The 14,615-nt window shown below is 39.3% G+C and overlaps 1 protein-coding gene and 1 long non-coding RNA gene across 3 annotated transcripts in view; both read right to left on the reverse strand.

The window, feature by feature from the left end:
- Positions 1 to 14,609, reverse strand: part of DCAF7 (DDB1 and CUL4 associated factor 7) — a 25,122-nt gene extending 10,513 nt beyond the window's left edge. For both annotated transcript variants that reach the window (XR_003046424.1, XM_006912325.3), the window contains exons 1-4: positions 14,448 to 14,609; positions 2,181 to 2,339; positions 1,381 to 1,492; positions 861 to 979 (exon numbers count right to left, since the gene is read on the reverse strand). Coding sequence is in view for 1 of the 2 variants with exons in the window: in XM_006912325.3 (XP_006912387.1) it covers positions 861 to 979; positions 1,381 to 1,492; positions 2,181 to 2,339; positions 14,448 to 14,585 (528 nt within the window). In the remaining variant the exon portion in view is untranslated. The remainder of the gene's footprint in view (positions 1 to 860; positions 980 to 1,380; positions 1,493 to 2,180; positions 2,340 to 14,447) is intronic.
- Positions 6,602 to 14,438, reverse strand: LOC112480014. Its single transcript, XR_003046425.1, has 2 exons — positions 13,721 to 14,438; positions 6,602 to 10,086 (listed from the first exon to the last, which is right to left on the reverse strand). It is a non-coding gene; the product is annotated as an uncharacterized LOC112480014 (long non-coding RNA).
- Positions 14,610 to 14,615: the final 6 nt, after the last annotated feature.

The following is a 14,615-nucleotide window of genomic DNA, read 5'->3' on the forward strand; positions in this document are numbered from 1 at the left end:
CCAGCAGTCTCGTAACAGATCTTACCCTTAAGAGCACAGAAAGCCAAAGAACAATCCCTTATTAAGAGTGATAACCTGGTCACCAACTTCCCATTCTGTGACAACTGCAAGTTTCTGACCTAAGGTGAAGGCATCCTTTTTATCTGTACAGATATTAATACTCCTCACTGTGCAAAGTAAGGTAGAAGAGATGAGGAAACACTACCCACAGGAAATCAGAGTACCAGGAGCATGCAGAGGCTCTGGGAGGGAAAGATTTATGACCATTTTCCAAAATCACTCAGAATGCTTTGATTAAACCACAATCGCAAATAGCTCCCATGGCTTCTGCAATAAACACAGGAGAAACATCACCATCAAGATAAACCATATTCAATTCCAAATAGTTTTAAAAGTATAAGTATTAAGTAAACATAGTAGAATTTCATAAAACAAGTTTAGAGAAAAATTGATGAATTACATTTGTCTGCCAGGAAATTTCTCTCCTCCCTCCTACCACCTCTCCTCCTCCCAAAAGCAAATATATTTCAAGATAAGTGTTACTCTAAGATTAATTTTTAATCATCTCAGGTCCAAGTTTGTCTATAAGAGAGTTCATTATTTAAAAAACAGCAGTTTCCAGCATGAAAAGAAAAACAAGACTATAGAACAAGTTGTTAATGGGAGCCCAAAAAACACATTCCTTTACAACGGTGTTATTTTCCACTGTTTTGACACGTTACTATTTTCGATTCAGACACAACATCGGCATTACGATTTTCCACATCATTTGCAAAACAGTGAGAGGACAGTCTGACCTCACACTGAAGGCACAGAAGGCAGCTGAGGAAAGCAGAAGAGGAACAAAACAGCATGATTACCTCTTTGTCATGGGCGATCAGTTGGGTCTTCACATGGCCAGACACAAGATTCACTCGCCCCAACACCTGCCCTGTCTCCAGCCCCCAGATGGTACAAGTTGTATCAATGCTGGAGGTACCTGGAAACAACCAATGCAAGTCAGTAGCTGACAGGAGTGAGGTTCCTGTGCAAGCTTCTCTCTTTGTGCCTACTCAGTTCAGCCCAGGAGACCACATGCCACAAACACTTCCTAGCATAGGAATGGGTACCAGGAGAGCCAAAAAGAGAGTCAAGTGTTCAGTCATTACCACAAAATCTTAGACTCTGACTAAAGAGACAAGATATATACACATGAGAAGCTCCAATCCATATGAGGAATTAATAACCACATTCCATATTTAGCCTCTTTCCCACTTGGCCCCATTCTAGGATGATGCATGTACCTCAGGACCCTGGTTAAAAACTGGCTGAGTGTTATATCTGAGAAAGTGTCTATCTTTGCTTCTTCAAACTGGAATCCACACTCCTTTACTCCCTTACCTAAAAGATAAGGATCCACCTCATTCCAGTCAAAGGAGGTCAGAGGAGCACAGAAATCTGAGTTCTTGTTATTGTTCAGCAAACATTCCAGCCTGGTCTCTGTTTCGCCAACCTAAAGCAATAATTTTTAAAGATCAGCCAGTCTTACCGTCACAAAAAAAACCTTTATAGCCCTGTTTAGACAATACCTTAGTAAGGGGAGAGAACTTTTTTTTATCAGAAAGAGTAATAAAACCCAGAAGAACTCTCTGAATGTTACTTCTTTCCAAGCTTTCTCCTCTGCCGAGCTGTTTTCCTAATTTTTCTAGAGGAGAGGTCTCATCTTGCCCACCCAGGATCTGGGTACCCTGCCTGGCTGGGCACTACACCTCCAGGCTATAGGAGACGCTGATGATGAGTTCAGCCGAGGGGGTGGCGGTGAAGCTCCATAATCCGCACATATACTTTACTAAAATCAGTGGTCTGGTATTTTGTTAAATTTGCTCAAAAACATTTTGGCTGTAAAGAGAATAAGAGGCCTCCAGCATCCTCACCCCCACGGAAGGTTTTATCAGGCTAACTGAGCCTTGGGTTTCTAGAGCTGCCTGCAGCCAGCAGCAGGACTTCAAGGAATCTTGGCTGGGTTTTAGGAAATCTGCTGAGCCAAGCAAGGTCATTCCAGATACGCTACCATTTGTTGCTACTAGGCTGCAACACTCGCTGCCTCCAACCCCAGTTTGTTCTTCGTACCTCTGTGCTGCTAATAACAGCTGACACGGAGAAAGCCCACTCATCTGGCTGCTAAGTGAGCACCTGCTTACCCTCCACACACGGAGATAGTCGCCACTTGTCGCCAGTAAGTCTGGATAGACGCCTTTTGTGTCAGGAATCCACATGAGCTTTGTGGTGGGGTACGGATGGTCAAAGGTGTTTCGGCAAATAAACTCCGAACTCTCTTCATCTAAACCAACAAGCTGAACCTGGAACACACCAAAATTGAGCCCCATAAACATTTGTGTTTTTCGGAGCAATGTCAAACACATCAGACCTCTGGTCAGTGACCGAAGTCCTGACACTGCACTGCACTTAACTGCAGAGTCAAGAACTATTAGAGAGAGAGGGCATCTAGTCCAATCATCACACTGCTCGGATGAGGAAACCCAGACTCGGAGGGGTTGAGTTACAGTCAACACTGCAAAACCAGGAAGAAGCAGACACAAAATCTGAATGCAGGTTTTCTGTCTCCAACTCCTGCACTCTTGACCCAGCACCACAGAACCACACTATCTCTGCAGCGGGTCTCACCTCCCTCCACACCTGAGGGATCTGACAACACGTGGTTTCAGTTACCCCAACGACTTGAAGTGCTGTGGGTACTCAGTGCCCAGGGCCAGGAACATCAAACACCCTGCGTGCAGTCCCACAACAGAGTGACTATCACCTAAAAAGCTAAGTGTGCAAACTGACCACCACCCTCTCTCACTGGCTAGTAACGTGTTTACACATAAAGGTGTGTCATACCAGCATTCAAGAGCCCAAACCACTCTAACTGGCCAAAAAAAAAAAGGGGGGGCCGGGGGTACCACTGATGAGAAAGCTCCCTGGTTCTGGCTACTTTTTCTGAGTCAGTTTTGGGCCAATGTTGACTTCCATTCTTTGCCATCAAATTCAATCTGGATCAATGGGAAATGCCATTCAGTATACATTTGCTTATGAACTTCCACCAATTGGAATATAGAATGGGAAATTTTTGGTAAAGCTCCATAATGAGAGGATAAGCACTAACCATACGCAGATGATTAGCATTCTTTTTACTCCTCCTTCTGACTTCAGTCTTAGATACAAGTATCTTCCTGTCATTTTAACAATTTTATTTCAGTTGCATACAATAAAATTCACTCACTTTAAGTGCACAGTTCAATGATTTGGAACGAAGATATGATCAAATGTATACAGTTGTGTAACACCTCACAATAATTAAGATATAGAACATTTCCATCTCCCAAAAAGTTACCTTGGGCTTCTCTGCAGTAAATATTCTATGCCTAGCCCCAGGCAACTTCTGATCTATAGCTTTGCCTTTTCTGTAATACTATGTATGGAATCACGTAGTACTGAGTCTTTTGTGACCTGCTTTCAGAATGATGCTCTTGAGATTCATCCATGTTATATCAGTAGTCTTTTTTATTGCTGAATAATATTGTTTCACATGGACACACAACAATTTATTCATGTACCAGTTGATAAACTTTTGGGTTATTCTTACTTTGCAGCCATTAGAAATATTATTGCCATAAACATTCGTGTCTAAGTTTCTTTTTGGACAAGCTTTCGTTTTTCTTGGGTAAACAACTAAGAGTGGAATTGCTGCATCGTATTCTATGTTTAACTTCAGTAAAAGACAAAAACAAGCTGCCAACCCATTTTCTAAGTGGCTTTGTCACTGTGCATTCCCACTAGCAACAGATGAGAGTTCCGCACACTCCACATCCTTGTTAGCACTTGGTATTGCCAGTTTTTTAAAAATTATTTTAATATATGTGTAGTAGTATTTTAATTTGCATTTCTCTAGTAACTAATTATACCGAACATCTTTTCATGTGCTTATTTGTCATCTGCAGTTATTCGCTGGTGAAGTCTGTTCAAGTATTTTGTCCTTTTAAAAAATAGACTTAATTTTTTTTTAGATTCACAGAAAAATTGGGCCGAGAGTTCCCATATACCTCTTGCCCCAACACATGCACGGCCTTCTCCGCTATCAAAATACCTGCGCCAAAGTGGTATGTTTGTTCTAACTGATGAATCTTCACTGATATACCACCATCCAAAGTCCATAGTCTAGACATCAGTCTTTGTGTTGTACAATCTATAGGTCTGACAAATGTATAATGACATGTATCCACCAGTATACTACCATATGGTATAGTTTCACTTCGATTTTTACTGGGTTGTTTTATTGAGTTTCTGGAGTTCTTTGTATATTCTGGGTACAAGTCCCTGGTTATGTGTTTTGCAAGTATCTTCTCACAGACTATGGCTGCTCAGTCATTTTCTTTCAACGTTTTTGAAGAACAGAAATTAAAAATTTTCATGACACCAATTTACATTTCTTTTATAGCTCATGCCATTTGTGTCCTAGCTAAGAAACCACTGCCCAACCCCAGGTCACAAACATTTTGTTTTCTTCTAAATGTTTTATAGTTTTAGGCTTTACATTTAGGTCTATGACACACAATTTTATATGATACAAAGAATGAATCGAAGTTCACTTTTTAACACGTGAATAAAACTGCCTGTCCCAGCATCATTTATCAAAAAGACTGTACTTTCTCTTTTGAATTACCTTGGCCTCTTTGCTGAAAATCCATTGACCATGTATCTGTGCATCTATTTCTGGATTCTCCATTCTGTCCCACTGGTGTACATGCCTATCCATTTACCAGTACCAACTGTCTCCATTACAGCAGCTTTCTAGTTACGTATCAGATAGTGTGAGTTCTCCAACTTTGTCGTTCTTTTTCAAAAAGGTTTTGCCATTCTATATATTTGCTTTTCTCTGTTTTTCTCTGTAAATTTTAGAACCAGCTTGTCAAATTCTACAAAAAAACTGAGATGCTGATTGGGATTATGTTGTATCTAGAAATGTTTAGAAAAACTGTTATTAAAAATATCGAGTCTTCCAAACTCTAAACATAGCAATCCTCTACCCATTTTGGTTTTCTTTCTCTCAGCAAAGTTTTAAAATTTTCTATGTAAGAGTCTTGCATTTCTTTCATTAATTTTATTCCTAAGTATTTTAATGCTATTATAAATGGAATTATTTTTTGAATTCCATTTCCAATTGTTTATTCCTACTACATAAAAATACAATTGGTTTTTGTTTTGGATCTTGTAACTTAGTTATTAGTTTTAGTAGCTTTTTTGGTAGATTCTTAAGGGTTTTTCGAAGTATAATTATAGATCTTGACATCCATGTCTGACTTTAAAAAATCCGTATGAAAATTAAATCTACATATTCATTTTTATGGTGCACCTGCAGGCTTTCGAAAATCACATGTGTTGGGAGAGAGAATGTAAAAGGGAAAAAAACCCACTGCCTTGAAACACAGTAATAAAGTGATGCTGCAGGTAATATATGATTATCTGCTTATTTATAACCCAGATAATACCTGGTAACAGTTTAGAGGAACAAGTAATACATCAAAGTGGGCAAGTGAGGAACCTAAGCAGAACCTAAGACTGCTTAGAACCTAAGCAGTCATCAAAGGTGTATGGAAAGGTTCTGGGGAGGCAAAGAAAAAAGCGAAGACATCCCAGGAAGATGGGACAGAAGGAACAAATGTACTAAGGTGGCAAACTAAATGGACCCACTTGGTGGCAGCAAGAAAACCTGTTTGAGAGGAACCACCTGAGAGCTGTGCAGACGACGCTGGGAGGTGTGCCTACGGCAAGGTGGACAGCCTGAAAGCAACCTGAGGACGGTGGGCTCTCCCCCGTGAAGGTGTCTGAGAAGGGAGCAGTAGGACTCTGAGGCCGTGGAGGTAAGAGTCTGAGGCCTGGTAATGCTGGGCAGAACTAACTGGATCTGGGAAGAAGCTGGAGGCAGGGAGCTCGGCCTGGAGACCCACAGGGAAACAAGTGGGAAAAGTGAAGGCCCTGTGGTGACTGGTAGTGAGAACGGCAAGGGATAAACAGCGATGGCCACAGGGGGATTTTGACCAAATGAATAGTTCTTAGAGAATTAAAAAGTTGACATTCTGACCTTTGTAGAAAATAATATGTAAAGAAGGAAGACTCTAGATTGGTATCAGCCTTGGTAGGGCAGGGAGGAACAAATAGATGAGAGGCTAAATTTGGGGGCTCATTGGGCAGAATAAAGAATAAGCCTCATAGATTTTGAGCCAGATAGTTCATTCATGTATTTATTCAACAAATATTTACTGAGTGGCTACTAGGTGCCAGGCACTGTTCTAAGTCCTGGGGATACAGCAGGGAGCGCCAAAGACAAAAATCCCTCCCTGTAACCACGCAGATAACACTGTGAGGTTAAACCAGAAGCAAAAACGCTACTCACTTCTAAGAGCCTTGCAGGTCATCGTATTTCCCCTCAAATCTCAATTTTTGTTCAGATACTCAGACATTTAAAATTTAACGATGAAAGAGAAAGTAACTTCTTTGTGAATATTTATATAAAACAGAATAAAGTGGTAGTCTCCCATTGTTTCACTATTATAAACAATACTTCGTACACGTGCAAATGCTTTTATTGGAGAGATTGCTAGAAGTATAATTGTTGCATCATACATTTTAAATGTTAATAGATTCTGACAAATAGCCTACAAAGAGGTTGCTTCCATGTACTTTCATTAACAGTATATGAGTGTCAATTTCCCCATACCTTTGAAAACACTGAAAATAATAAATCTTTTACATTGTTGCTACTCTGATGAAAAAAGGCATTTCATCACCATTTTACTATTGAGGCTGAGCATATTCGTTTACTATTTTTATTTCTGAGTAACAGTAACTGTTCATATCTAAGTACTTATGATGGACCAAGTCATAACATTATGCTTCATGTTTTACATGCATTTTACATGCATTACCTCGACACCTCCATGAGGTAGGTGCTATTACTCTTCCCACTTTCAGAAGAAGATACTAAGTAAAAGATAGGTTAACTTCTTGCATCTTAAATATAAGCAGTCCCATCCTACAACCCAAGCTCTTCACCATAATGCTGAACCACCAACTTAAAACATTTGCTGTTTTCCACTGAGTTGTATCTTTTTCATATTGATTTGCAGGAACTCTTACAGATGGCTACTGTTCCCTTATTTGTTACAGATTTCCTTTGGTTAAATTAACCCACAAAAGTGAGGGTGGTTCTGTTTTGGAGGTAGATCTTTGACTACATTTTCAATTCTTCCATGATTTTTAAATTATTGTTTTCTACTCCTTAAAGTTTAGTACTGCTTTCCCTTAAAACATATTTTTAAATTTCATTTGGATCGTTTTTTACTGTAGTCTTAAAAAATTGTAGCAGCACTCTCTTTACATTCCTAGTCAGTTTTCTTTTATTATTGTTTGTGAGATTTGTCTTTGGATATTTGACCTGGAATTTTCAAATATGATATGAATTAGATGGTTCTAAATATTCCTGTCAGATAGACGATTATGTCGATTTAGTAATTTTTTCCCCCAATGAATTAAGGTTCTATCTTATCATATACTACATTTCTATATATATTTAGATCTGCTTTGGAACATTCTTTGTTTTACCAACCCCTCTGGCTACAACTATACCATTTCCAGTATGCTTATTCTAATCTGGTAGGGTAAGTGTTCCCCACTGTTCTTCAACACTTCTTTTTTCCCATAATTTTTTTTTTCTGACACCAGTATATATTTAAGACTTTGGAGACAGGCAGCATTCCAGTTCTGGCCCTATTATTAGCATGTCACTTTAGGCAAGTCACTTAGCATATCTGGGCTTTAGTTTCCTCATCTCCCCAAAAGTTTTGATATGTAGTATTTTTTCCAATCTATTGATTTCTCTTAAATTAAAATTTTCTTTCTTAATACATCGTCAATTTTTATAAACTGAGTTATCTTTTAAAAAGTGCATACTTTTCCCCATATAAATCTTACATATTCTTAAGCGTATTCTCGGGTATTTACAGTAACACGACCTAAAACTAAAAGTCGCAGATTTATAGACATTGCTCCCTTACCCTGTCACCAATTTCTCCTTTTCCCTCAAGCGTTTTGCCTGGATGTCCAAAAGATTCTTTAAACTATAGAAACTTCCCTAAGAAATGTTTCAGTGCCAATTGTGAGATATAGTTTGAACTCATAACTTCAAATCTTTATTTCTATAAAAGTCGTTAACTACATACGAGTTTTGTTTCATTTCTTTGGTTTTCTTCAGGGACACCAATTATACCTAAGTTAGATCTTTATTTTCTGTATCTATTATGTTCTAATTATTTATTTCCATTTCATTTTCTCAATCTGTCTTCCCTATCTTTCACTGTGTTTTCAGCAGTTAATATTCATTTTTATTCTTTCCATTATGGCTTTTAATTCTGTAATAATTTTTGTTTTAGCTTCCACTATTTTCCTGGGCTCTACTTGCTGTTGTTCCATTTTCTCTTGTCACCAGACCTTATTTTACCTGATCTTCTGTATCTCTGCTTGGAGTTCCTTATTTTCGTAAGTTCTCTGACATTATGGTGGCAGGAGTGGCTCCTAATTTCAGCTGAGGTAAAAACATTTTCCTAGTGTGGGTACTTTACCTGCCACTTGTTTCCCATTGTTTCTCTCCTTTCTTATAGTATCCTTCTATTACTACTGTGCTGGTTCTTTTATGAATAAGGCAAGTTTTTCCTAGATGATGTGAAGAAGGCTCCTATTGGAGAGAGGTCATGGCCACGTTCCAAGTTAGCGGAAACATGTGGAGCCTCTGCATCTCTCCAGCCAACAAGATGAGGAGTTGCCAAGCTGCTCACAATTTAATCTCTCATTCAACCTACCTCAGCTAATGTTTCTTAAGAAGTTGGCACAACTATGTGTCTCCTTATGTAGCTTAGCTCCCCTCTTGCCCAAGCTCCTTCTGCCAGCCTGTGCACCCTCTTCTCACTGTCTCAAACAAAGGATTATTGATTTTGCCCATCAAAATCCTATCCTGGAAAACTGTGCTCTTCTGAGTTTGAAACTGCAGCCATAGATACCCTTTTGTAGCATCTTCCTATACCCATTTGACCTTCATTGTACTGGCATCCATTCTCACTCGTCGGAACATACGGAAAAATTATATGACTTAATTGTCTTATTGTTAACATTTAGGTTTCCCCATCTGCCTTGTCCTCCTGCTAACCTTATCTCCCACCGCCACTGCCTTTCTGTAACTACCGCTTCACAACACTTTACCCCACACGTGAAACAAACGCCCCTACAAAGAAAAGGCTGTGAAGCAAGATCATTTTTACTTATTTTTAAAGTGTGGGTATTACTACATCAGATGTCTCCTAAGGAGCAGATACATAACATAAAATATTTACTCCTTGAAGGCATGACTACATTTTTCACTTTCACTTTTATTACTCTCAGGAATAACATAAATTATTGTTCACATTACCCAGACCTTGTATTTTTTAAAAATTAAAAGATGCCATGTCTATCTTGTTAATATAAGGTCTCCGAGGGAGGAACCCGTGTATTCCATTTACTACACACAGTGCTAGTACCAGAACATGAAGGTGAATGCACATTTATATATATGTGTATATGTGGAATTTTTTTAAAAGACCCCAAGTTATCCAAATCATTTTACCACTCCGGTCAGTGGAATATTTTCCCATAACCTTAATAGCTGAAGCAAAATTCTGAGAGAATAAACCAGCTTATTTTGGTCTTTTCCATTTGTCTTCCTTTCAAGCTTGTTCCTGACTATTGTTGATCAATGTCTCCAGAGAGATCCTGCCTTGTCAAACTTTGAGATGAATTCTGACACAGCACCCCTTCGGCTCTCTGCTCAGAGGCTGAACACTGAGCTCTGGCCTCACAGCCTTAGGCAGGCCAGACTACCTATAGAATGCAGATTCATTCCTTGTTCAAACCACAACATCTCCAGTAAGTCTGTGTGAACCGGGTTAAGGCAAAAAGCAATAAAGAAGCAGCTCTTTTATCCAGTTGGTCCTATGGAGGAATTAGTTCTCTCACTGTCTAGAAAAAAGAAAGGAGGAAGTTAAAACTAGAAGTTTTATGTTTTAAATTTCCCTGCTGACAGTCTTGCGAGGGACTGATGGAACACTGCAAAATTTGCAAAATTCTAAATATTTATCAAAAATACTTATGTGTATTAAAATACTTTCTCTTTATTGTCATCAATATCACATCTGCTAACAAAGGCTACAGATTACCAAGCATCATCACTATGCTTAAAACATATATATGTGTTCAATATATAACTGTTGAATTGATGAGCAAATAAATGAGAATCCTGAAGGGCTGCCACGAACACTGAGACATGAAAAATTATATCCCAGAGTCAAAATCATTATGCACCAAATAGCTAAAGTAATTCTGCATTAAAAAAATCTCAGAGGAATCAACACAGGCTGACAAGGCAAGCATTCATCCCATCTGTATTTCGAGTACAAGGTGGTCTGACCTAGATTCACTACCAGTGTTCTTCAGAAAGCATCAGGTATACCTATAGTCTCTCTCTTCACAATCTCAAAAATGTTTTCTAGATACTAAATATTAAAGCACAAGTAGTCAGCTAGTTAAAAGTAGGGCAAAATAAATCCAATCACCCTACCAATTCTATTCAAAACCAACCCTGGACTAGAAGCCCAAGAACTGCTGCCCATCTTTCTCCACAGATATTGTCAAAACTCAGGAGAAATACCAGAGTTCTTAGATCAGTTACTGCGTCTAAGCCTTGTAGAACAAAAGAAAATGGCCTTAAACTAGTATATTATAATACCTGGAGTCTGACTACCTGAAGCTTCCAGACCACAAAATGAGTTTTGTTGAAAGGAATCAAGTAAATTTTTTCTCCTGGGTCTTTAAAAGGCAGAAGACTGAACATAATGACCTTTTAAGGTAACTTTCTTACCCAGGGTCCTGATTCCTCTCTGGAAAATTCAGAAGTCAAATTTACATAGCACCTATATAATTCTCCTTGATTATATTTCAATTACGGGAACAATAATGATGATGATGAAATAATAACTAACATTTCCAAGTTGCTTATTATGTGCCAGGCAGAATTCCATTACATAGATTAGCTCATTTAATCTTATTACACTCATTTTACAGATGAGGAAACTGAGGCACAGAAGTTAACTTATCCAAGGCCACACAAAACTGGGAACTGGCAGGCCTGAGATCTCAACCTAGGCTATCCAGGGAGGCTATCTGGAAGTAAAGCTTTTATCATGGGATGAAAGGACAGAATTGATGTTTAGGCGCTTGTAGATGCAAAAAAATCGGATTCCTGCCTCTGATAAGCAGATGCCAAGGTAATTCCAGGGCAATGATTTTAGAGTGCCTATGTCTGAATCACCTGAGGGTCTATTAACTTAAGGGGTGGAGCCCAGAAATGTGCAAATCTCTCAGATTTGACACATAAAAATTTAGAGAACCACTGCTCCAACACCAATGCTGCTGCATCCCCCAAGAGAGACCACAAAAATAAAACCTAAAACACAATTACCAATAAGGGTACTTTTTTTCCCAGGTGTAGTTGACAGATTCTGGTTCTTGACTCTGCAATGATTCCCAAATTTATTCAGACAGTGGAACACCTGGAAGTCAAACTGTTCTCGAAATACTAAGCGATTTAATTCCATCAAACTACAAAGAATTTTACTATAGTAAAACATGATTACGTTAATACAAAATTTAAAAATTATAACCATGTTTTCTTATGGTCAATATCTCCACAGTAAAAAAGACTATTTCCGGGTTTTTTCGTCAGTTAATTTGCTGTCCATTTATTTTCTCCTTTGCTGGCAATCACTATTAAGGGCGAGCAGGAACCAGAGGTTTAAAAATTCAAACCAATATTTAAATTACTGCAAATTATGAATTCTGGCACCTCCATGTCAAAGTTACTCCAAAACTGAGCCTGAGAATCACTGCTTTAAAATGAGATTTACTTCCCACCAGCCCCTAGGCACAGATCCTCTCTATAGCATGATTTCTTGGGGTCTATGAACTTGAACTGGAAAATTACATTCATACTTTCACTAACTTCTAGCTGAAATTCAGCATCTCCTTCAATTACAAATGAATGTGGCCAATTACAACAGCATACCTGTGACTATGTCACAAATATAATCATTGATTTTTTTCACATCAGAGTGGTTAAACATCTTGAAATGCTGTTTACCTTCATCACTACTTCATAAGTACAGTAATAGTTACACTGGATGATATAATTTAAGAGTTAATTTAAAAGTACGCATTACTATATCATCATTTTTTAAAAAATGTTTTTGGTAACTGTAATTCAATATAATGTTTCCTTCATAATCCTATGTATTTTATGCATTTCAAAATGTAATTATGAAAAAAGGATATTGGCTTCTTTCTGATTGTCAAAGGTGTCCATGGGTGTGCATGCCCACGCACACACACATTAAAAACCCTGTCCTGGATAGGTGGGGGCACAAAAATAGTTTTAGGACACTGATCACCTACAACACACAAGTGAGTTAAGATATAGTTAACTGCTTATTCTGTTACTACTGGGATTAGTTTGCACTACACTACTAAGCCACACTGCCTGTGTGCCCAGCATAAAGGAGCTCTTGAACAGTTGCTAAATGAAAGTACAAACTTTGGGGTAAAGTTCCTGCAACTGAGGTTTGACATTAGTTATTCCTAGCAGCCTGTGGCCCAGTTTGTCCTCTCTTAGAAATATAACTACTACTGCTTATGAGACTAACCCTGGAAGAACCTGCAAGGAAAAAATATCTACTTGTGTGAAAAGACTCAAGCCGTTTGAAAGACATAATTTACATTTTTGGTTTTTACATGTATCCTTAATAATAGTTCTAGTGCTCTTAATTTTACTAACATGGGTTTTTACATCACAACTATGAATTCCATTCCCAGCTCTGCTGTCCACTATGGCCATAAATAAGGAAGTAAGAGAAATCAGAGAAAAGAAAATAAAGTTATGTCTTGCCAGGACTCTGCTTTCTGTGGGCAATGGGTAGACTTCAAGATCAGTGTGTACTCCCTAGTATTTGTTGTAACTACATATGTGTAATGTCTGGGCAATGAGAGTCCTTTGCTTTCATCAGTTTCTCAAAGGGGATTCCAAAAAGTTAAAACCTAACTCCAGAGAAACAACTGTGCTCCTGAAGAACTATAAACAGATTTATAGTGGTCAAATGTTTTTTACAGGACTTTCACGTGTGAAAAAGAACCCCTTTCCTACAGCAAACTGTGGGTCAGAAATATTAAGACTGACATATGCAATACCCCACAACTAGTCAACAGACCAGACAGGACTCAATCCTAGACTACCTGGGTGTTTTCCCCCTGCACCATGCCTGTCACTGTCCACACAGTTTTATTAACTCATGGTATTTATGGTGTCAAGCAGGAGTACTGGCTTTAAATACACTAGCCAAGGCTTTCAATTGCTCCGAACCCTAACAATCACAACGTTTACTCTAACACAACAAAAGGAAGAAATTAAGAGGTAAAAGATAAAAAATTCTTCCCACTGACTTATTCAACAATATTCAAAAATAAATTTATACTGTACTGCTGGCTTAAAAGCTTCCCCCTACTACCCGTGCTTCTATGAAAGAAAGCCTCGCAAATTGATACTTACCACTCAAGATTATACATCTGTATTAGCACGAAAGAAGCCAAGAATGACAAGATATGACAAGTGTCATCCTTCTCAATTCAGAAAAAAAGTGGCGGGATCAAGGCCATAGGCCAAGATTTCCAAAAAAAGATAGCTCTGAAGTGGACGGATATGAGACAGCAAGGGAAATCCTGGCAGAGGGGCTGAGTATCCACGAAAAGTACCTGCAGGTGGGAGTAGGGGGCGGGGAAGTCTGCGCAATAAACAGCCTAATAGAAATCCAGCGCGGCCAGGCGTGCATGACCAGCAACTGAAATATTAGCATTTTCCTTCACAATCATCACTCCTCCTTCCTTCCTCCGCACCCCAACCTGAAGCAATGTGGCAGGAGGGGAGGGAGATAGGAGTGATAGATGGCGTAGCTTTGAGGTGTAAATTCGGGTTTGAGACCTGTTTCCGCCACGAAATAGATGTCTGACTCGGGCAAGTCACAACATTGTGCCTCAGTCTCCTCATCAGTAAAATGGGGGAAGGAGTAACTACACTTCAACTACACAGGAATGCTGTTAGGATTAAATGAAACGAGTGCGAAGCCCTCTCTCTGAGCTCAGGACCAGACTCAGAGGAATCGCTCCGTAGCGCTAAGGCAAGTCCGCAAAAGGGTCCTGCAGTCTGGGCTCCTGCCCGGAAAGGGAGCTCCCGGGGCCCGCTCCCCGCCAGCCGGGTTCCGAGCCCCTGCCCGGCCCACCTTGTTGTTGTACTCCTCCACGAAGCTGCCCAGCGCCAGACGAAAGCGCTTGTCGGGCCGCACGCTCCAGTTCATGGCGTAGACGGTCCAGGGCGCTTCATACTTGTAGATTTCCTTCCGTTTGCCGTGCAGGGACATGTTGACGGCGGCGGGTCCGCAGTGCGGGCC

This window comes from Pteropus alecto, unplaced genomic scaffold (genome assembly GCF_000325575.1).
Source record: "Pteropus alecto unplaced genomic scaffold, ASM32557v1 scaffold134, whole genome shotgun sequence".
NCBI lineage: Eukaryota > Metazoa > Chordata > Mammalia > Chiroptera > Pteropodidae > Pteropus > Pteropus alecto.